Source organism: Salvelinus sp. IW2-2015, unplaced genomic scaffold (genome assembly GCF_002910315.2).
Source record: "Salvelinus sp. IW2-2015 unplaced genomic scaffold, ASM291031v2 Un_scaffold1009, whole genome shotgun sequence".
NCBI lineage: Eukaryota > Metazoa > Chordata > Actinopteri > Salmoniformes > Salmonidae > Salvelinus > Salvelinus sp. IW2-2015.
Genome location: NW_019942684.1, coordinates 327,899 through 351,551, shown reverse-complemented (window position 1 = coordinate 351,551; position 23,653 = coordinate 327,899). Strand labels below are relative to the sequence as shown.

General features: G+C 44.2%; 1 protein-coding gene across 1 annotated transcript in view; it reads left to right on the top strand.

Moving 5' to 3' along the window:
* Nucleotides 1–23,653, top strand: part of adamts6 (ADAM metallopeptidase with thrombospondin type 1 motif, 6) — a 73,669-nt gene that overhangs the window by 31,974 nt on the left and 18,042 nt on the right. Inside the window, 5 exon segments of the mRNA XM_024136758.2 lie at nt 2,501–2,624; nt 5,583–5,663; nt 14,514–14,677; nt 15,842–15,980; nt 21,424–21,553. Coding sequence (XP_023992526.1) covers nt 2,501–2,624; nt 5,583–5,663; nt 14,514–14,677; nt 15,842–15,980; nt 21,424–21,553 — 638 coding nt within the window.

The window sequence follows — 23,653 nt, the reverse complement described above, 5'->3', positions numbered from 1 at the left end:
ACGAATGGCTATATAAAAATAAAATTGATTGATTGATTGATTGATTGAGAAAGAGTGCCTCAGCATCGTCTGTTCTCTGCCAGTGCTTCCATCTTCCATCACGACTTATATGGTCACAGCTGAAACTGACCACAAACCACTCATTGCCATATTCAGTAAACCTCTCCTCAATGAGCCCAAGATGCTTCAAAGCATGCTCCTGACTCTGCAAAATTACAGCCTGAAGGTCATCTACAAGCCGGGACCAGAGATGTATACACACTGAGCAGGGCAACAACACAACACATAGGCAGAGGCACTGCCTATCAGCGGCATGCCATCTGTTTGCTACAGCAGGAACAACAAGATGTTCAACAGATCAATCAGGCAGACTACTTAAACYTCACAGGTCACCGCCTAGCCCAGATCAGACAACACACTGACAAGGCCGAACACCTGCAGTCACTGAAGTCCATGGTTCTCACACGTTGGCCATACTGAAGGAGGAGACACCTTTCACAGCGAGAGAATAATGGACCTTTCGAGACGGGATCAGCAAAATGGCATCTTGTTCAGAGATCAGAAGATCATTATCTCCAAATCACTACGTCCAGAGATGTTTACTCGCATACACTCCAGTAACATTGGAGGTGCTACCACCAGGCACGCAAAACATTATACTGGCCAAACATGCAAGCAGAAATTAAAGACTTTGTCAGCAGCTGTACCACATGCAACAAGTACGCTCATGAACAGCAAAAGGAAACCATGATGTCAGATGGCCCACAAGGGCCTGGCAAATCATCAGCATGGACTTATTCAGCCACAGACGAAAGGACTGTCTTCTCATCGTTGATCACTACTCTGACTTTTGTTTGCAGAGACGGTCATAAAGCGCTGCAAGGCGCAGTTTGCAAGGCAAGGCCAGCATGACAAGGTCATCACAGACAATGGCCCACAATTCACTGCACAGTTCAAGTGTTTCGCCTCAGAATGGGAGTTTGACCACGTGACCTCCTTTTCAAGGCACCCATAGGCAAATGGCAAGGCAGAGTCAGCTGTCAAGATTGCAAGAAACCTGTTACACAGGGCCTTGCGTGACAGCAACGACCACTGATATAAACCTGTTACGCASGGCCTTGCATGATGCAACGACCCCTGATAGAAACCTGTTATGCAGGGCCTTGCGTGACGGAAATGACCCCTTGGAAAGGACAGTAGCCCAACACAACACCTTCTGTCCCGACGTCTGAAGACTACCATCCCTGTAGCCAACAAGCTACTTGAGCCCTGAGTCATGGTTGGCTTCACGGACAAACTACGTCACAGAAAGCAGCTCGCTAAGTGCTTCCGGACTGCTTGAGACCTACCAGAGCTGGAGGTGAAACGATAAGGATGAAACCGCTGCCGGGTGACCACTCTGTAGGCACGTGCCTACAGAGAGTTGCACCAGKGAGTTGCACCACATTCTTACCTGGTGGATGTCGGTGGCTCCCTTTATCGTTGTAGTCAGGTGGATCTGCGCGTAGCAGAGCAGACAAACCAGAACACACCATACACTCACCTAGATGAGCTGGATCACAGCCCAGGCCTAAAGGCAAGGGGTGCAGAATTGAGACATGAGCCAACTGAGGGTGAGGATTCTACCTCACCAGGCTCTCCAGCTCGTGACCCTTGACCTACCCCTGTCAGAGCCCATACTTACTCACAGGTGGTTCGGCTGTGGAAGCCACCGGACAGGCTTACTCTGTAAGGAAGTGCCTGTGTTAACCTGTCCTCTGTTACATAAAACAATAGTTTAAAGAAAAGAGGAAGACYACAACTGAAGTAAAAAGAAAATGTAATTAATTTTAATTTGTTATGACTTGAGTGTTAAAAACTTAATGTTATGCTGTTATGTTTGCACTTTCTATTGAAAAGGATGGTGTTACGGAGTCTAGTTGATAGGTAATCAACTAGCTGGGRTGCTCCCCGGACCCTGTATGTAGGGACTTGTACAATACTTGAACATGACTATTGAACTTGACATTTGTGTCTGTCTTTATTATTTAATCTGACATATCATACAGAAACAGAGACAGACAGAGAGTGAGAGAGAAAGAGGCAAAGAGTGATTGTGAGGGATATCTGTGAGAATGTATTTTTCTCTCCTGTTGTTAAGGTGACACCCATAATTCCCCCATCACATTTTAGAGTCTCAATTATCTTAAAACAGTCTATAAAATGCTGAAATACTTACTTTACTGTAACTCTCTAAAGAGACTGGCTATATGTCAGCCTGACCTTCTCATCCTACTGTAATTCTACTGTTGGTAGTACCCAGGTACTATCGAATCATGAGTCAGCATTTTAATTTACGTAAAACTGCTGCTCCATGCAGCTTCCACAGACATAAAGTCATTTCTTTAGCACTTGTCTTTATTACTATGATATTATTATGGTATTATTAAACAGTATTATTATGGTATACTGTAAGTTGTACTTGATGTAATATAACATGGTACCATGTCTCCTCTCTCAGCACGTAGGCTGTGACAACATCCTGAGCTCAGACGCCAAGGAGGACCGCTGTCGGGTGTGTGGAGGGGACGGCAGCACCTGTGAGGCCACAGAGGGACTGTTCAATGACTCTCTGCCCAGAGGAGGTAAGCCCCAGGCTGGGGACAGAACCTGATAGGGCTCCTTACTTCAGGTGTGCAAATGTTTAAGTTCCATACAAAGAAAAAGGCAGTGTATTGTGTAAAGAAGAGAAGCGTAGAGAAGAGAAGAGAAGAAGAGTTTATAGTGTACAGGAGACAGGAGTGGAGAAGAGAAGAAGAGTTTATAGTGTACAGTGTACAGGAGACAGGAATAGGAGAGAGAAGAAAGTTTATAGTGTACCAGGAGTAGAGAAGAGAAGAAGAGTTTATAGTGTACAGAAGACAGGAGTAGAGAAGAAGAGTTTATAGAGTAGAGAAGACAGGAGTAAAGAAGAAGCGTTTATAGTGTAGAGAAGACAGGAGTAGAGAAAAAGAGTTTATAGTGTACAGAAGACAGGAGTAGAGAAGAGAAGAAGAGTTTATATTGTAGAGAAGACAGGAGTGTATAGAGAAGAGTAAATTATGTTTCTGAGAGTGTCCGCTACTCTGTGCGATCTGAAAGCTGCCAAACACTGCACATTTGTAATAACTTTCCGGGAGACACATCCCCATGCTGAAAAGCAAGGTGAAAACTATTTTTGGCAGAGCAGCCCTGTCCAAGGGCCAACAGAGCACTGTAGCCAAAACACTTAATTTTTCATGGAAATCTTTCCCCCCTTTGTTACCCAATGATAAAGCATATGTTTTTGGGAGTTGAGAAACATGTTGTCAAAACATAAATGGAAGAATAATATATTCACATTAACTACATCATCCAATGAAGAACTCAGAGTGGAGATATGGCTTCATCCTGGCACTGGGTCCTAGACTAGTTGAGATATGGCTTCATCCTGGCTCTGGCTCCAAGACTACTGGAGATATGGCTTCATCCTGGTTCCAGGTCCAAGACTAGTGGAGATATGGCTTTATTCTGGCTCTGGGTTCAAGACTACTGAAGATATGGCTTCCCGCTCTGCCCTCAGACAAACCATCAAACATGCAAAGCGTCAATACAGGACTAAGATTGAATCCTACTACACCGGCTTTGACGCTCGTCGGATGTGGCAGGGCTTGTAAACTTTTACGGACTACAAAGGGAAACCCAGCTGCATAGTGAAGCAAGCCAACCAGATGAGCTAAATGCCTTTTATGCTCGCTTCGAGGCAAGCAACACTGAAGCATGCATGAGAGCACCAGCTGTTCCGGACAACTCCGTAGCCTACGTGAGCAAGACCTTTAAACAGGTCAACATTCACAAGGCCGCTGGGCTATCCGGATTACCAGGACGTGTACTCAGAGCATGCGCGGACCAACTGGCAAGTGTCTTCACTGACATCTTCAACCTCTTCCTGACCGAGTCTGTAATACCTACATGTTTCAAGCGGACCACCATAGTCCAAGAAAGTGAAGGTAACCTGCCTAAATGACTACCGCCCTGTAGCACTCATGTTGGTAGTCATGAAGTGCTTTGAAAGGCTGGTCATGGCTCACATCAACACCATCATCCCGGAAACCTTAGACCCACTCCAATTTGCATACCGCCCCGACAGATGCACAGATGACACAATCTCAATCGATATCCACACAGCCCTTTCCCACCTGGACAAAAGGAACACCTATGTGAGAATGCTGTTCATCGACTACAGCTCGGCATTCAACGCCATAGTGCCCACATAGCTCATCACTAAGCTAAGGACCCTGGGACTAAACACCTCCCTCTGCAACTGGATCCTGGACTTTCTGACGGGCCACCCCCAGGTGGTAAGGGTAGGCAACAACACATCTGCGCGCTGATCCTCAACACAGGGGCCCCTCAGGGGTGCATGCTTAGTCCTCTCCTGTACTCCCTGTTCATCCACGACTGCGTGACCAAGCACGACTCCAACACCATCATTAAGTTTGCTGAAGACACAACGATGGTAGGCCTGATCACCGATAATGATGAGACAGCCTATAAGGAGGAGGTCAGAGACCTGGCAGTGTGGTGCCAGGACAACAACCTCTCCCTCAACGTGAGCAAGACAAAGGAGCTGATCGTGAACTACAGGAAGAGGAGGGCCGAACATTCCCCCATTCACATTGCCGGGGCTGTAGTGGAGCGGGTCGAAAGGTGTCCACATCACCAACAAACCATCATGGTCCAAACACACCAAGACAGTCGTGAAGAGGGCACAACAACAGTCAGGAGACTGAAAATATTTGGCATGGGTCCCCAGATCCTTAAAAAGTTCTACAGCTGCACCATCGATAGCATACTGACCGGTTGCATCCCCGCCTGGTATGGCAACTGCTCGGCATCCGACCGTAATGTGCTACAGAGGGTAGTGCGTATYGCCCAGTACATCACTGGGATCAACCTTCCTGCCATCCATGACCTCTATACTAGGCGGTGTCAGAGGAAGGCAAAAAAAATTGTCAAAGACTCCAGTCACCCAAGTCATAGACTGTTTTCTCTGCTTCCGGTATGGCAAGCAGTACCGGAGCGCCAAGTCTAGGTCCATAAGGCTCCTTAACAGCTTCTACCCCCAAGTCATAAGACTGCTGAACAACTKATCAAAAGGCCACCTGGACTATTTACATTGACCCACCACCGCCCTTTGTTTTTACACTGCTGCTACTCGCTGTTTATTATCTATGCATAGTCACTTTACCCCTACCTACATGTACAAATGACCTTGACTAACCGTACCCGCACATTGATTCTGTACCGGTACCCCCTGTATATAGCCTTGTTATTGTTATTTTATTYTGTTACTTTTTATTTTATTTTTACTTTAGTTTATATAGTAAACATTTTCTTAAATACATTTTTTGAACTGCATTGTTGCTTAAGGGCTCATAAGTAAGCATTTCACAGTAAAGTCTACACCTGTTGTATTCAGCGCATGTGACAAATACAATTTGATTTGATTTGATTTTAGATACACAAAAACACTTTTTCCTTCTATGCTGTGTCTGTAATGGTTTTGTCCCCTTCTCTTCCAGGCTACATGGAGGCTGTTCAGATACCAAGGGGGTCAGTCCACATAGAAATCAAAGAAATTGCCATGTCCAAAAACTACATCGGTAAGGGATCTCTTTCATACACTATAAAATGAAACCAACAAGAAAAGTGACCATCGTCATTATAAGAAATGACACATTATTTTGATGACCCTTTATTTCTTATCATTCTATCCCTCTGTGAATGTTAAGAGTCATTATGGCCTGTTCTTAACTCCACACAACGTTTGAACAGTAATGGAAAGCAGTGTGAAATCAACCTGTATAACATTAGCAGTTTGGTTCTGTTCTTTGTTTAAAGATCCAGTCTTCCTCATCCCTTACACCTTGCCCAAACCGGCTGCGCGCGTGCGCCATCGTGCGTTATCGTGCATAAATGTATTTTGCCCCCCAACACCAAACGCGATCACYACACGCAGGTTAAAATATCAAAACAAACTCTGAACCAATTACATTAATTTGGGGACAGGTCGAAAAGCATTAAACATGTATGGTAATTTAGCTAGTTAGCTTGCACTTGCTAGCTAACGTTAATTTGTCCTATTTAGCTAGCTTGCTGTTGCTAGCTAATTTGTCCTGGGATATAAACATTGAGTTGTTATTTTACCTGAAATGCACAAGGATCTCTCCTCCGACAATTAATCCACACATAAAACGGCCAACCGAATCGTTTCTAGTCATCTCTCCTCCTTCCAGGCTTTTTCATCGTTTAAATTATATGGTGATCGCATCTAAACCTTTCATTGTATTACCACGACTACCGGCAAAACAGTTGTCTTTCTATCACCCACGTGGGTATAACCAATGAGGAGATGGCACGTGGGTACCTGCTTCTATAAACCAATGAGAGATGGGAGAGGCAGGACTTGCAGCGTGATCTGCGTCAGAAATAGGAACGACATCTATTTTAGCCCTTGGTGTCGCAGACGCTCGTTGGCGCGCGCAAGCAGTGTGGGTGCAATAATTGAATAACATGGATTTCTAAATGTATTTTGCGACGCTCGCGCACGCGACGTGTCCGGTCTGGTCAGCAGTTAGTGCTGTCTCAGTCTAGAGCAGAGCAGACGATGCATGAAGTAGTTTTAACTCACACTAAATGATTAGCTTCAACATTATTAAAACTATTCAGTGCATGTCCAGTGGTAGTCTTGGCGTTAGTCGCGCCATCTTAGTTCCAGACTAAACAGAAAAACAATCAAACAAGGGGATTTAAAATAGTGTTTGTCTATCTGACATAACTAGAGACAGAGCCGTGTGACAGAGTGGTGAAGTTTACTGCTGAGGTGTTGATGGAGGACTGAAGTCAGGCTTTGAAACGTCAGGCGTCATTTGAGTTACAGACATGTGGTGACAGCCGTGGTGACAGCTCTGTGGTGACAGCCCTGTTGTGACAGCTTTGCAGTGACAGCACTGTGGTGACAGCCTGTGGTGACAGCCCTATGGTTACAGCCCTGCAGTGAGAGCTCTGCGGTGACAGCTCTGTGGTGACAGCCTAGGTGGTGACAGCCTGCAGTGACAGCTCTGCGGTGACAGCTCTGTAGTGACAGCCCTGTGGTTACAGCCCTGTGGTGACAGCTTTGCAGTGACAGCTCTGCGGTGACAGCCCTGTGGTGACAGCCCTGTGGTGACAGCCATGTGGTGACATCTCAGTGGTGACAGCCATGTGGTGACATCTCAGTGTGACAGCCATGTGGTGACAGCCATCTGGTGACATCTCTGTGGTGACAGCCATGTGGTGACAGCCATGTGGTGACATCTCGTGGTGACAGCCATGTGTGACAGCCATCTGGTGACATCTCGTGGTGACAGCCATGTAGTGACAGCCATGTGGTGACATCTCTCATGGATTCAAGTGGATTCAATTATGTATGTAAAACATATAAACATATAAAAGTTGTTGTTCTATCCAAGTTTAACGATTGTCACTGTGTCCTATTGTGTAGACTGCACTCTCTATTTCCCTTCCAAGTAATGTGTGAGAGTGACCATTTTAGCAGTAAAGATGGACTGAGAACTGACCGTTTTAGCAGTAAAGATGGACTGAGAGCTGACATTTTAGCAGTAAAGATGGACTGAGAGCTGAACATTATAGCAGTAAAGATGGACTGAGAGCTGACCATTTTAGCAGTAAAGATGGACTGAGAGCTGAACATTATAGCAGTAAGATGGACTGAGAGCTGACATTTTAGCAGTAAAGATGGACTGAGAGCTGAACATTATAGCAGTAAAGATGGACTGAGAGCTGAACATTATAGCAGTAAAGATGGACTGAGAGCTGAACATTTATAGCAGTAAAGATGGACTGAGAGCTAACATGATAGCAGTAAAGATGGACTGAGAGTGAACATTATAGCAGTAAAGATGGACTGAGAGCTGACCTTTTAGCAGTAAGATGGACGAGAGCTGACGTTTAGCAGTAAAGATGGACTGAGAGCTGACCGTTTTAGCAGTAAAGAGTGGACTGAGAGCTGAACATTTATAGCAGTAAAGATGGACTGAGAGATGAACATGTATAGCAGATAAAGATGGACTGAGAGCTGACCATTTTAGCAGTAAAGAGACTGAGAGCTGACACATTTTAGCAGTAAAGATGGACTGAGAGCTGACCGTTTTAGCATAAAGATGGACTAGACTGACGTTTTAGCAGTAAAGATGGACTGAGAGCTGACATTATAGCAGTAAGATGGACTGAGAGTTGAACATTATGCAGTAAAGTGACTGAGAGCTGACCATTTAGCAGTAAAGATGACTGAGAGCTGACCATTTTAGCAGTAAAGATGAGTGAAGCTGACCATTTTAGCAGTAAAGATGGACTGAGAGCTGAACATTAAGCAGTAAGATGGACTGAGAGCTGAACATTATCAGTAAGATGGACTGAGAGTTGAACATTAAGAGTAAAGATGGACTGAGAGCTGACCGTTTTAGCAGTAAAGATGGACTGAGAGCTGACCGTTTTTAGCAGTAAAGACATGGGATGAGAAGGCTGACCGTTTTCGCAGTAAAGATGGACTGAGAGCTGACCGTTTTAGCAGTAAAGATGGACTGAGAGCTGACCGTTTTAGCAGTAAAGATGGACTGAGAGCTGACCATTTTAGCAGTAAAGATGGACTGAGAGGCTGACCATTTAGCAGTAAAGATGGACTGAGAGCTGACATTTAGCAGTAAGATGACTGAGAGCTGAACATTGTTAGCAGTAAAGATGGACTGAGAGCTGACTGTTTTAGCAGTAAAGAGGACTGAGAGCTGACCATTTTAGCAGTAAAGATGGACTGAGAGCTGAACCATTATAGCAGTAAAGATGACTGAGAGCTGACCGTTTTACAGTAAAAGATGGACTGAGGAGCTGACCATTTTAGCAGTAAAGATGGACTGAGAGCTGACATTTAGCAGTAAAGATGGACTGAGAGCTGACCGTTTTAGCAGTAAAGATGGACTGAGAGCTGACCATCTTTAGCAGTAAGATGGACTGAAGCTGAACATGATAGCAGTAAAGATGGACTGAGAGCTGACCTTTAAGCAGTAAAGATCGACTGAGAGCTGAACAGTTTTAGCAGTAAAGATGGACTGAGAGCTGACCGTGTTTAGCAGTAGAAATGGACTGAGAGCTGACGTTTTAGCAGTAAAGATGGACTGAGAGCTGACCGTTTGCAGAAAGATGGACTGAGAGCTGACCGTTTTAGCAGTAAAGATGGACTGAGAGCTGAACATTTAGCAGTAAAGATGGACTGAGAGCTGACCTTTTAGCAGTAAAGATGGACTGAGAGCTGCGTTTAGCAGTAAAGATGGACTGAGAGCTGACTTTTAGCAGTAAGATGACTGAGAGCTGACATTTTAGCAGTAAAGATGGACTGAGAGCTGACCATTTTAGCAGTAAAGATGGACTGAGAGCTGAGACATTATTAGCAGTAAAGATGGACTGAGAGCTGACCGTTAAGCAGTAAAGATGGACTGAGAGCTGACCATTTTAGCAGTAAAGATGGACTGAAGAGCTGAACATTGTTAGCAGTAAAGATGGACTGAGGCTGACCGTTTTAGCAGAAAGATGGACTGAGAGCTGACCATTTTCAGCAGTAAAGATGGACTGAGAGCTGAACATGTGCAGTAAGATGACTGAGCTGACGTGTTAACCAGTAAAGATGGACTAGAGCGCATTTGCGTAAAGAGGACTGAGAGCTGACCGTTTTAGCAGTAAAGATGGACTGAGAGCTGACCGTTTTCAGCAGTAAAGATGGATGAGAGCTGGACCGTTTTAGCAGTAAAGATGGACTGAGAGCTGACCGTTTTAGCAGTAAAGATGGACTGAGAGTGACCTTTTAGCAGTAAAGATGGACTGAGAGCTGAACATTTTAGCAGTAAAGATGGACTGAGAAGCTGACGTTGCAGTAAGATGGACTGAGAGCTGACTTTGCAGTAAAGATGGACTGAGAGCTGAACCATTTAGCAGTAAAGATGGACTGAGAGCTGACCATTTTAGCAGTAAAGATGGACTGAGAGCTGACCATTTTAGCAGTAAAGATGGACTGAGAGATGAACATTGTAGCAGTAAAGATGGACTGAGAGCTGACCGTTTGCAGTAAAGATGGACTGAGAGCTGACCGTATTAGCAGTAAAGATGGACTGAGAGCTGACATTTTAGCAGTAAAGATGGACTGAGAGCTGACCGTTTTAGCAGTAAAGATGGACTGAGAGCTGCGCATTTAGCAGTAAAGATGGACTGAGAGCTGACATTTTAGCAGTAAAGATGGACTGAGAGCTGACATTTTAGCAGTAAAGATGGACTGAGAGCTAACATTGTAGCAGTAAAGATGGACTGAGAGCTGACCGTTTTAGCAGTAAAGATGGACTGAGAGCTGACCATGTTAGCAGTAAAGAGACTGAGAGCTGAACATTGTAGCAGTAAAGATGGACTGGAGAGCTGACCGATTTAGCAGTAAAGATGGACTGAGAGCTGACCATTTAGCAGTAAAGATGGACTGAGAGCTGACATTTTAGCAGTAAAGATGGACTGAGAGCTGAACTATTATAGCAGTAAAGATGGACTGAGAGCTGAACTTTAGCAGTAAAGATGGACTGAGAGCTGACCGTTTAGCAGTGAAAGATGGACGCAGAGCTGACCTTTTAGCAGTAAAGATGGACTGAGAGCTGACTTTGCAGTAAAGATGGACTGAGAGCTGACCGTTTAGCAGTAAAGATGGACTGAGATGCCGTTTTAGCAGTAAAGATGGACTGAGAGCTGACCATTTTAGCAGTAAAGATGGACTGAGAGCTGACATTTAGCAGTAAAGATGGACTGAGAGCTGACATTTAGCAGTAAAGATGGACTAGAGCTGAAATTAGCAAAAGATGGACTGAGAGCTGACCTTTTAGCAGTAAAGATGGACTGAGAGCTGACCATTTAGCAGTAAAGATGGACTGAGAGCTGAACAGTTATAGCCATTAAAGATGACTGAGAGCTGAACTTTTACAGTAAAGATGGACTGAGAGCTGACCTTTTAGCAGTGAATATAGAGAGCTGAACATTTAGCCAGAAGACTGGACTGAGAGCTGACCGTTTTAGCAGTAAAGATGGACTGAGAGCTGACCATTTTAGCAGTAAAGATGATGAGCAGACTGACATGAAGCAGTTAAAGATGACGGAGCTGACCGTTTTAGCAGTAAAGATGGACTGAGAGCTGACCATTTTAGCAGTAAAGATGGACTGAGAGCTGACCGTGTTAGCAGTAAAGATAGACGGAAGCTGACCGTGTTCTAGCAGTAAAGATGGACTGAGAGCTGACCGTTTTGCGTAAAGATGGACTGAGAGCTGACCTTTTAGCAGTAAAGATGGACTGAGAGCTGACACATTTTGCAGTAAGATGGACTGAGAGCTGACGTTTTAGCCAGTAAAGATGGACTGAGAGCTGACTGTTTAGCAGTAAAGATGGACTGAGAGCTGACCATTTAGCAGTAAAGATGGACTGAGAGCTGACCATTTTAGCAGTAAAGATGACTGAGAGCTGACATTTTAGCATAAAGATGACTGAGAGCTGAACTATAGCAGTAAAGATGGACTGAGAGCTGACCGTTTTAACAGTAAAGATGGACTGAGAAGCTGACCATTTTAGCAGTAAAGATGGACTGAGAGCTGAACATATGTAGGCATAAAGATGGACTGAGAGCTGACCGTTTTAGCAGTAAAGATGGACTGAGAGCTGACCATTTTAGCAGTAAAGATGGACTGAGAGCTGAACTGATAGCAGTAAAGATGGACTGAAGCTGACCGTTTTAACAGTAAAGATGGACTGAGAGCTGACCTTTTAGCAGTTAAAGATGAGACTGAGAGCTGACCGTTTTAGCAGTAAAGATGGACTGAGAGCTGACCGTTTTAGCAGTAAAGATGGACTGAGAGCTGGCCGTTTTAGCAGTAAAGATGGACTGAGAGCTGACCGTTTTCGCAGTAAAGATGGACTGAGAGCTGACCGTTTTAGCAGTAAAGATGGACTGAGAGACTGAACTTTTACAGTAAAGATGGACTGAGAGCTGACCGTTTTAGCAGTAAAGATGGACTGAGAGCTGACCGTTTTAGCAGTAAAGATGGACTGAGAGCTGACCATTTTAGCAGTAAAGATGGACTGAGAGCTGACCATTTTAGCAGTAAAGATGGACTGAGAGCTGACCATTTTAGCAGTAAAGATGGACTGAGAAGTGAACATTGTAGCAGTAAAGATGGACTGAGAGCTGACCGTTTTCGCAGTAAAGATGGACTGAGAGCTGACCGTTTTAGCAGTAAAGATGGACTGAGAGCTGAACTTTTAGCAGTAAAGATGGACTGAGAGCTGACCGTTTTAGCAGTAAAGATGGACTGAGAGCTGCCGTTTTAGCAGTAAAGATGGACTGAGAGCTGACCATTTTAGCAGTAAAGATGGACTGAGAGCTGACCATTTTAGCAGTAAAGATGGGACTGAGAGCTGAAACATTGTAGCAGTAAAGATGGACTGAGAGCTGACCGTTTTAGCAGTAAAGATGGACTGAGAGCTGACCATTTTAGCAGTAAAGATGGACTGAGAGCTGAACATTGTAGCAGTAAAGATGGACTGAGAGCTGACCGTTTTAGCAGTAAAGATGGACTGAGAGCTGACCATTTTAGCAGTAAAGATGGACTGAGAGCTGAACATTTAGCAGTAAAGATGGACTGGAGAGCTGACCGTTAACAGTAAAGATGGACTGAGAGCTGACCATTTAGCAGTTAAAGATGGACTGAGAGCTGAAACATTTGTAGCAGTAAAGATGGACTGAGAGCTGACCGTTTTAGCAGGTAAAGATGGACTGAGAGGTACCATTTTAGCAGTAAAGATGGACTGAGAGCTGACCGTTTTAGCAGAAGATGGACTGAGAGCTGACCAGTTTTCGCAGTAAAGATGGACTGAGAGCTGACCATTTTAGCAGTAAAGATGGACTGAGAGCTAACATGTAGCAGTAAAGATGGACTGAGAGCTGACCGTTTTAGCAGTAAAGATGGACTGAGAGCTGAACATTTTAGCAGTAAAGATGGACTGAGAGCTGACCGTTTTAGCAGTAAAGATGGACTGAGAGCTGACCATTATAGCAGTAAAGATGGACTGAGAGCTGAAATTATGCAGTAAAGAATGACTGAAGCTGACCATTTTAGCAGTGAAGATGGACTGAGAGTCTGAACATTGTAGCAGTAAAGATGGACTGAGAGCTGAATATTTTAGCATAAAGATGGGACTGAGAGCTCATATTTTAGCAGTAAAATGGACTGAGAGCTGAATATTTTAGCAGTAAAGATGGACTGAGAGCTGAACATTTAGCAGTAAAGATGGACTGAGAGCTGACCATTTTAGCAGTAAAGAGGACTGAGAGCGAATTTTAGCAGTAAGATGGACTGAGAGCTGAATATTATAGCAGTAAAGATGGACTGGAGAGTGACCTTTTTTTTGTGTAGATGAGGTGGCAGTAAAGAATTAACTCTAATTTATCCCCCTAAACAGGAGGAGGAAATAAATATTGTTGTAATAAAGTGTGTAAATGCTTATAGAGAGAGAGAGGAATGAGAGAGAGAGAGGAGAGAGACAGAGAGACAGATGGAGACAGAGAGACAGAGAAAAGAGAGAGAGGTAGAGAGAGAGAAGTAGAGAGAGAGAGAGAGGATAGAGAGAGGAGGTAGAGAGAGAGAGAGAGAGAGAGAGAGGAGATAGAGAGAGAGAGATGGAGGTAGAGAGAGAAGAGAGGGAGAGAGAGGGGTGGAGAGAGAGAGAGAGAGAGAGAGAGAGAGAGAGAGAGAGAGAGAGAGAGAGAGAGAGAGAGAACACAGAGTGGTTGGATCGTTTCTCCCCATTCAAACCAGAGAAAGTGGATATTTTGAGATGTGTTGGCTTGGAGACGACTCCATTGTTTTGACGACATGCAGGAATGGTATCATGGATTCTTCCAGGCTTTCACCTGAAGAGTGTGTGTGTGTGGTGTGCTTTTTCCATTTCCCCTGAAAGGTGAGAGGTGAATGTGTGTGTGTGTGTGTGTGTGTGTGTGTGTGTGTGTGTGTGTGTGTTGTGTGTGTGTGTGTGTGTGTGTGTGTGTGTGTTGTGTTGTGTGTGTGTGTGTGTGTGTGTGTGTGTGTGTGTGTGTGTGTGAAAGTTGCCAATGACATCAGGGGAGCTCCAGGATGAAGATGATGATGAATGATGGCGATGACATCACACCAAAACATTAACACAACCCGTTGTCTTGGCTACCGTTCCTGGGCAGTCTTTTGCTCAATACTCTTATCAGCATTTTAACAGGCTGCTTATATAGCTGTAGGGGGTTCAGTGAACTACGCTCAACCCTGCCTATGAGCTGAAGACTTGTCTTAGCTCCCACAGCAAAAATCTTCTACCTGGGSCTTCTATCTGTTCTATCTGTACCCACCTGTAGCGCTGAAGTCGGAGGGAGACGACTACTACATCAACGGAGCGTGGACCATCGACTGGCCCAGAAAGTTTGATATCGCAGGGACGGCGTTTCACTACAAGAGACCCCTTGATGAACCCGAGTCAATAGAGGCCCTGGGAGCCACCACGGAAAACCTGGTCGTCATGGTAACCACGCTTTGCTGTTTTGTTGTGTGTCAGGTAAACAATGTGGGAGGGCTTTGCCTTTCTGGCACAGAAAGATGATCAAACTCAGAAGTGCTTTTTCAGGCATCTTTCAGCCTACCGGGTGTCTTTAGTCTATTTGGGAAGTTGGAGATGGGGGGTTTCCATGGAAAAGGGAATTTCACAAAGACAGCCTTCAGATGTTACCCACCCATAGAGAAACGGGCCATTGTTGTTTGTACTGTCTAGAGAGATTGTCAGTTTGAATTCACATAAAGCCCAACAGCTGCTCCTAGCAAACCTTAGCTGACCTCCAGACCAGTAAGACCATGGTGGTTTGGGGTTAACAGCTATATATATATATACACAACAATGTGCAATGTGGTTATTGAAAAAGCAATTTCTGGCTAAATTCAAATGCACATGGGCATGAGTTTTGGTGAGGGTGTGTGTTTGAGTGTGCGAGCGTTTTCTGGCATGTGAGTATCTGAGTGTGTGCATGTGCATGATAGTGTGTGTGTATTGTGTGTTTGTGTGTGTGTGTGTGTGTGTGTGTTGTGTGTGTTGTGTATGTTGTGTGTGTTACGTGTGTTGTGTGTGCTGTGTGTGGTGTGTGTTGTGTTTGCTGTGGTGTGTGTGTGTGTTGTGTGTGTGTTGTGTGTGTTTCTCTATGCCGTCCCACTCATTGGCACTCAGGACCACAGTGGCTTTTCCCTGGACATGAAATAGCAGACCCCACAGCTTCACTGGAATAGGGCTGGGGTTAACCCGGTTAGGGTTAGGAATAGACAGAGCTGTCCATCCCACCACAGGCCATTCCTTTGTGGCAACTGAAAGCTGTGCAGAATTCTGGTCCCTTTCTGCATCACATACACTAACATAAACACAGTGCCGCCGCTGCCCATTGGATACAAATTGAGTCTCTGCTTCAGTATAGCAGAGAAACAGCAAATTAACTCTTTAGTGGGGACATTTTCTGTGGATTAAGGTTTAGGTTTAGGTCAATTCCATTTGAGTTGTTTGATTTCAGTTTTWTCTKATTTTATTTAACCTTTATTTTGACAGGGAAGCCATGACATGAAGAATGCCCTTGAAATGATTTGATATGGAACTGAAACCAATGCTATAAATTCATGTAATCAAATAATGTCTTCGTCTCACCTCCAGGTTCTTCTCCAGGAACAGAACACGGGGATCCGTTATAAGTTCAACGTTCCCATCCAGAGGACAGGAAGTGGAGACAATGAGGTGGGCTTCTCCTGGAACCATCTGGCCTGGTCCGACTGTTCCGCCACCTGTGCTGGAGGTAGGCACTGCACGAACCACATGCCTATAACATTAGGAACACCATGACTGACCAGGTGAATCCAGGTGAAAGCTACGATCCCTTAAGTGTTAAATCCACTTCAATCAGTGTAGATGAAGGGGAAGAGACAGGTTAAAGAATGATTTTTAAGCCTTGAGACAATATAGACATGGACTGTGTATGTGTGTCATTCAGACAAAATATGTAAGTGCCTTTGAACGGGGTATGGTAGTAGGTGCCAGGCGCAACATTTGAGTCAAGAACAGCAACGCTGCTGGGTTTTTCATGCTCAACAGTTTCCCGTGTGTATCAAGGTATGCTCTACCATCCAGCCAATTTGATACAACTATGGGAAGCATTGGAGTCAACATGGGCCAGCATCCCTGTGGAACGCTTTCGGCACCTTGTAGAGTCCATGCCTGACTAATTGAGGCTGTTCTGAGGCAAAAAGGGGGGGGGCGCCAACGTCCGAGTATTAGGAAGGTGTCTATCTATATAACACAAGACACTGTGATGATCTTCACCCTCCCCACTGACGCACCTCACATAGTCAATTGTCTATCAGATACAGAGGTACCATACTCTGGAATAATTATCTTTAGATTGCCAAAACCTCATCCCTCAATAACTTCAAGTGAAGACTGGGGGTCAACCTGATGGATCAAACGACCAATAATCCCCTCCATGTAGCCTAACTCTCACACTTACACACACATAATCAAACATGGTTTTTCTTGTATACTGAGCATATCATGTACAATTATAATGAATATGCTTTGTTTAACTAATTGAACAAACATATCAGCTCTTTTGGGCTTCCAACCTCACCTGCACACCGTTTTTACCAGTTATTTATCTGTTTTGTCTTTCACTTATTTTTTTTTGTGCGAATAAATAAAACCTAAAAGCTAAAAGCCAATGTTTGGTATACTCAGTGAATGTATCTGTCCTGGGTCCTGTTCAGTAGCCACCAAACAGAGTAAATCATTTTGAAACTGGGAGGTACTTGAGGTACTACTTTAGTAAAGAAGCGGATTTCTGCTTTCTGTTGCGAAACAGTTTGGCTACGCTCATGATTGTGCCTACTGAACACATCACTGGAAATATGGAGACTCTGGGGAGCATTAATTTAGGTGTTAGACGTCTATTGCTTATTAGTTAGAGCGTTGGGCCAGTAACCTAAAGGTTGCTGGATCGAATCCCCGAACTGACAAGGTAAAAATCTGTTGTTCTGCCCCTGCGCAAGGCAGTTAACCCACTGTTCCCCGGGCGCCGATGACGTGGATGTCGATTAAGGCAGGCCCTTGCACCTCTCTGATTCAGAGAAGACACATTTCAGTTGAAGACATTCAGTTGTACCACTGACTAGGTATCCCCCTTTCCCTATTAACAGTGCTGTTCTAGCTATCTGTTAATGGAATAGGGCGGCAGGTAGCCTAGTGGTTAGAGCGTTGGGCCAGTAACCAAAAGGTGGTTCGAATACCTGAGAAGGTGAAAAATCTTGCGATGTGCCCGTGAGCAAGGCACTTACAGTTGAAGTCAGAAGTTTACATACACTTAGGTTGGTGTCATTAAAACTTGTTTTTAAACCACTCCACAAATTTCTTGTTAACAAACTATAGTTTTGGCAAGTCGGTTAGGACATCTACTTTGTGAATGACACAAGTAATTTTTCCAATGATTGTTTACAGACAGATTATTTCACTTATAATTCACTGTATCATAATTCCAGTGGGTTAGAAGTTTACATACACTAAGTTAACTGTGCCTTTAAACAGCTTGGAKAATTCCAGAAAAGAATGTCATGGCTTTAGAAGCTTCTGATAGGCTAATTGACATCATTTGAGTCAATTGGAGGTGTACCTGTGGATGTATTTCAAGGCCTACCTTCAAACTCTGTGGCTCTTTGCTTGACATCATGGGAAAATCAAAAGTAATCAGTCAAGACCTCAGAAAAAAGATTGTACACCTCCAGAAGTCTGGTTCATCCTTGGGAGCAATTTCCAAACGCATGAAGGTACCACGTTCATCTGTACAAACAAATAGTACCAGTGATGAACACCATGGGACCATGTAGCCATCTACCGCTCAGGAAGGAGACGCGTTCTGTCTCCTAGAGATAAATGTACTTTGGTGGGAAAAGTGCAAATCAATTCCCGGAACAACAGAAAAGGACCTTGTGAAGATGCTGGAGAAACGGTACAAAGTATCATATCCATAGTAAAACAAGTCCTATCATCAACATAACCTGAAAGGCCGCTCAGCAAGGAAGAAGCCGCTGCTCCAAAAACGCCATAAAAAAAGGCCGACTACGCGTTTGCAACTGCACATGGGACAAAGATCGTACTTTTTGGAGAAATGTCCTCTGTCTGATGAAACAAAATAGAACAGTTCGGCCATAATGACCATCGTTATGTTTGGAGGAAAAAGGGGGAGGCTTGCATCCCAACCGTGAAGCACGGGTGCAGCATCATGTTGTGGGGGTGCTTTGCTGCAGGTAGGGACTGGTGCACTTCACAAAATAGATGGCATCCTGAGGTTGGAAAATTATGTGGATATATTGAAACAATATCTCAAGACATCAGTCAGGAAGTTAAAGCTTGCTCGCAAATGGGTCTTCCAAATGAACAATGACCCCAAGCATACTTCCAAAGTTGTGGCAAAATGGCTTAAGGACAACAAAGTCAAGGTATTGGAGTGGCCATCACAAAGACAAAGACCTCAGTCCTATAGAACATTTGTGGGCAGAACTGAAAAAACTTGTGCAAGCAAGGAGGCCTACAAACCTGACTCAGTTACACCAGCTCTGTCAGGAGGAATGGGCCAAAATTCACCCAACTTATTGTGGGAAGCTTGTGGAAGGCTACCCGAAACGTTTGACCCAAGTTAAACAATTTATAGGCAATGCTACCAAATACTAATTGAGTGTATGTAAACTTCTGACCCACTGGGAATGTGATGAAAGAAATAAAAGCTGAAATAAATATTTCTCTCTACTATTATTCTGACATTTCACATTCTTCAAAWAAAGTGGTGATCCTAACTGACCTAAGACAGGGAATTTTTACTCTGATTAAATGTCAGGAATTGTGAAAAATTGTGAAATGTATAAGGTAAACTTCCGACTTCAACTGTAACTCATGGGCGCCTTACTACTATGGCTGATGCTGTAAAACAACACATTTCACCGCACCTATCCGGTGTATGTGACAATACAATACAAAGATGTTATCTTTCTTTAGAATAAGGTTACAGGCTGGGGCTGTTTTTCAGTTATATATTATTATTATTGAATTATTTTCAATTTCTTCCCATTTGGTAGTTACAGTCTTGTCCCATTGCTGTATGGGAGAGGCAAAGGTCGAGAGCCATGCGTCCCCCGAAACACGACCCTGCCAAGCCGCACAGCTTCTTGACACACTGCTCGCTTAACCCGGAAGCCAGCCGCACCAATGTGTCGGAGGAAACACCATACAACTGGCGACCGGAGTCAGCTTGCAGGCGCCCAGCCCATCACAAGGAGTGACGGACGGCACTGGCACTGGGCCAAACTCATGGGTTTCCCGTTCACGGCCACCTGTGACACAGCCTGGGATRGAACCTGGGGCTGTAGTGACACCTTAAGCACTGCGATGCAGGGCCTTAGACCACTGCTCAACTCGGGAGGCCATTTATCATTTTCGTTTAAATAATAGTATCTTTCTCCAACATGAGATACATTGTGTCTTTCCAATCCTGACCAACCAATACTTCTGGAAATAGTGGAGAATAATTTGGGGCTAACCCAGTATGATACTTTGACATGGGTGTGTAGGATCATAACGTTATTGCTTTCTACATGGAGATTTCGCTTTTAAGAAAAAACGAATATGTGTTTTACATATTTAAGCCAAGCACAAGAATATGGTGTAATTTCTATGAATGAGCTGCTTTGAATGTCTTCTGGTTAACCATGGCTAGCTAGCATGCAGTCTGACTTGCCAGAGATACAGTGGCTGTGGTGAGAGAGAGACAAGCCAAACTACAAAGATGACTGCTGCTCCAAAACCCTTGTCCTACTGCATACTGAAACCTCCTAACTCTGAAACCACAGAGAAATGTCCACCACTGCCTCAACAATGACTAAACCAAATCATTTTACCCCCAAAAGCAATGGGCTTTTATGAAACAATAAATACTGTTCCTCTCAAGAATGTCCACTAAATGCCTGCAATATTCTAGCAACAAAAAAAACACACAGAGAAGTAAAAACGTTTTTAAAAAGATAGTTTTTGAGAAAAGAGATCTATGCTGGACCAAAGCAAAGAGCTCCAGATGCCATGTAGATGTGTATACCTTTGTATTGTAATGTAGATGACATTCTCGATTTCAGGACTTCTACAAAGCAACGTTTTACACCGTATCAAACTCAACACAACAGATCCTTACACTTTGGATGTGGGCCTTGAATCATATAGCCGGTGAATTTAGCTGACACTCTTAATCAGAAAGTTTCATTTAATGCATTTGTGTGCTAATACAAGCTCTTCTGACATCCGTCCTGGCCACTTCAGTTTCCCTACCCTCTCCATGCATGATTCTCTACCACCAATCCATATGTCAGCTGTACTATTGGTGTTTGTCTCACTATACTAATACCTTCACATGTACACACGTTCACAGACAGACACTCAGGCAAGCAGGCAGACACACACTCTCTCTCTGTTACCATACACACACATGCATATCTCGTTACACCGGTCAGACCAGTATGGTGTAGGATATGTCCCATTTAGACCCCATAGAGAGGCCACACACACACACACACACACACACACACACACACACACACACACACACACACACACACACACACACACACACACACACACACACACACACACACACACACACACACACACACACACACACACACACACACACACACACACACACACACACACACACACACACACACAGAGGGTTGGGTGACAGCGATATGGTAGCCATCAGACTCCAGCTGCCAAAGTAAAGAGTTGCAGCTCTGTAAAAGTGATTTGCCAAGATATCCTGCAAGGCACCAGGCATTTACACGTCTGCTTCTACTATAGACTGAAACCATACCTTACTTCTCCACCCAAACACAGACACACAGGACACACTGCACTCTGGGTCACGTGCAGGAGAATAACACAGTGATTTCGGTACTGAATTTTCTTATATGTTCAGGAATCAGTAGTTTATCAGGGACATGGCTGTTGTGTGGGTTTTTGCTCCTCTTCTCTGTTAGACTCTTGAGGCAGGCGGCTTACTTCTGCCATCTTTGAATGCATTTGCCTACTTTGCTCCAAGGTCGGGGATGTCCCAGACTACTTCTCTGTCAGGGTTCTCAGGAAGCAGTGCATCACACAGTAAGAGGTTGGATATTAACTGGGTGTTGTGTTTGTACTCCCTTGCCTGCTAGGTTCCCAGAAGCAGGGAGTGGTGTGTAAGCGTCTGGATGATAACTCTGTGGTGCAGAACAGCTACTGTGAAGCAGAAAGCAAACCTCCAGGGAACCAGAGGTCCTGCAACACTGAACTCTGCCCCCCAGAGTACGTACAGTAAGACACTCACATCACATACAGTACTATACAGCACAGTACTGCTCAATACAGTACTATACAGCACAGTACTGCTCAATACAGTACTATACAGCACAGTACTGCTCAATACAGTATTATACAGCACAGTACTGCTCAACACAGTACTATACAGCACAGTACTGCTCAATAAAGTACTATACAGCACAGTACTGCTCAATACAGTACTATACAGGACAATACGGCTCAGTACAGTACTATACAGGACAGTACGGCTCAACACAGTACTATACAGCACAATACGGCTCAATACAGTACTATACAGGACAATACGGCTCAGTACAGTACTATACAGGACAGTACGGCGCAACACAATACTATACAGGACAATACGGCTCAACACAGTATTATACAGTGTTCACGTACAGTAGATGCATGTCACGCTCAACCAACATCACATACAATACAGTACAATACAGTACAATACAATACAATACAGGGATCACTTACAGTATGTAAGACCCTCAGACCCTGTGAACCTCATGTCCATCTTGGAACAGAAAGATGATAGTGCGAAACTATGCTGGATGGGTGTACTGTATGCTAACTTGGCTCAGAGAAAATACTAATACTGTTGGACCTCAGGTCCAGAACATGTATTACATACAACCTTTTAATGACTGACAACCAGAGACCAACTAACAGTAGTTAGTGAGTGGAGTGGGTTCAGAAGATTCAGCCTTTTGGGGGCCCTAAGAGAGATTTAATGTTGCAATTTAAAGCACGTTTCTGCAATTCTACACATTTTGACATGAGGTGGAAACAAGATTTAGCAATTTTATTACTAATTTCCTGCAATTCTACACATTCTGCAGTGACTTATGCCATGTTAATATGATATCTGAGTGAGAGTGACTAACACAATCAATGGGGGCTCCCTGAAACTCAGGGCCCTGGGCACGTGCCCTTCATGCACGGTTGGTAGTTCAGCCATGATTACCAAGTTTACATAGCTGGCTACACTAATTTACCCCCKKAAAAATTCTGACATGGGCTAATTGAGTGACTGTCAGGGACTGACATGACAAGATCAAAATTTCTGATGCACAATAACATTTCGAAACTTCACCTTGTGTATTCTAACAGTAAGTTGAGACCCCGACTGAGTTCCTAATAAAAAAAAAGAACAAATAATAATTTGGTCCGGGGCCCCCTAGCTGCCGGGGGTCTTAAAGTGACCGCTTATGTCGCTCATGCCTGGGGCTGTCCCCGAGAAGACTGACTGAACAAGCATTTAGCTCCGCCAGAAGTTAAGGCTCTGGATAAAAAAAATCTTTCATGAAAACGATGATGACTTGCTATGTTCATTTGCCTTCAAGGAGCCCTCAAGCTGTGAAACGTTTTTTGAAGAAAATGCTCAAATAAAACGTCAATGATTTAGAACTTAATTTGTTTACTATTTTCAGAGCTTGTTTTATGTCAAAAAGTGGAAATGTTTAAAATGACCACCGTCTTCGTTGGCGATGGGCATGGTGCCACACTTGCTCTCACACTGCTGCATGTTGGGGGGTCTGAGGGCCTCGCGACAGTCACTGGAGGGCTGGACTGTGTAGGAGAGACACTGCACTGTTCGCATCTGCTGGCCCAGCCCACACTGTGCTGAACACTGTGGTGAAACACACACACACACTATTAACCACCCTGCACCAAACACTGAACCACATAAACACTATTAACCACCCTGCATCAAACACTGAACCACATAAACACTATTAACCACCCTGCANCAAACACTGAACCACATAAACATTATTAACCACCCTGCACCAAACACTGAACCACATAAATATTATTAATCACATACTGCATTCAAAAGACACAGACAGAGTTATTACCCCTCAACACAGCCACACTGTTAAAACTCCTACCCACTACATGTGTTAGAACTTAGAGTAACTGAGTCACTGAGACAGTCAAACAGCACTTTACTCCTGGCTGTGTCATTCTGATGACGTCCTGTATGGGCCAAGCCAAGCTTAGCCTGAGTTTGCAGATTCTCTCCGCCCCCTGTTTTACTTTCTCAGCAGACACTCAACAGTTCTGACTAATCAC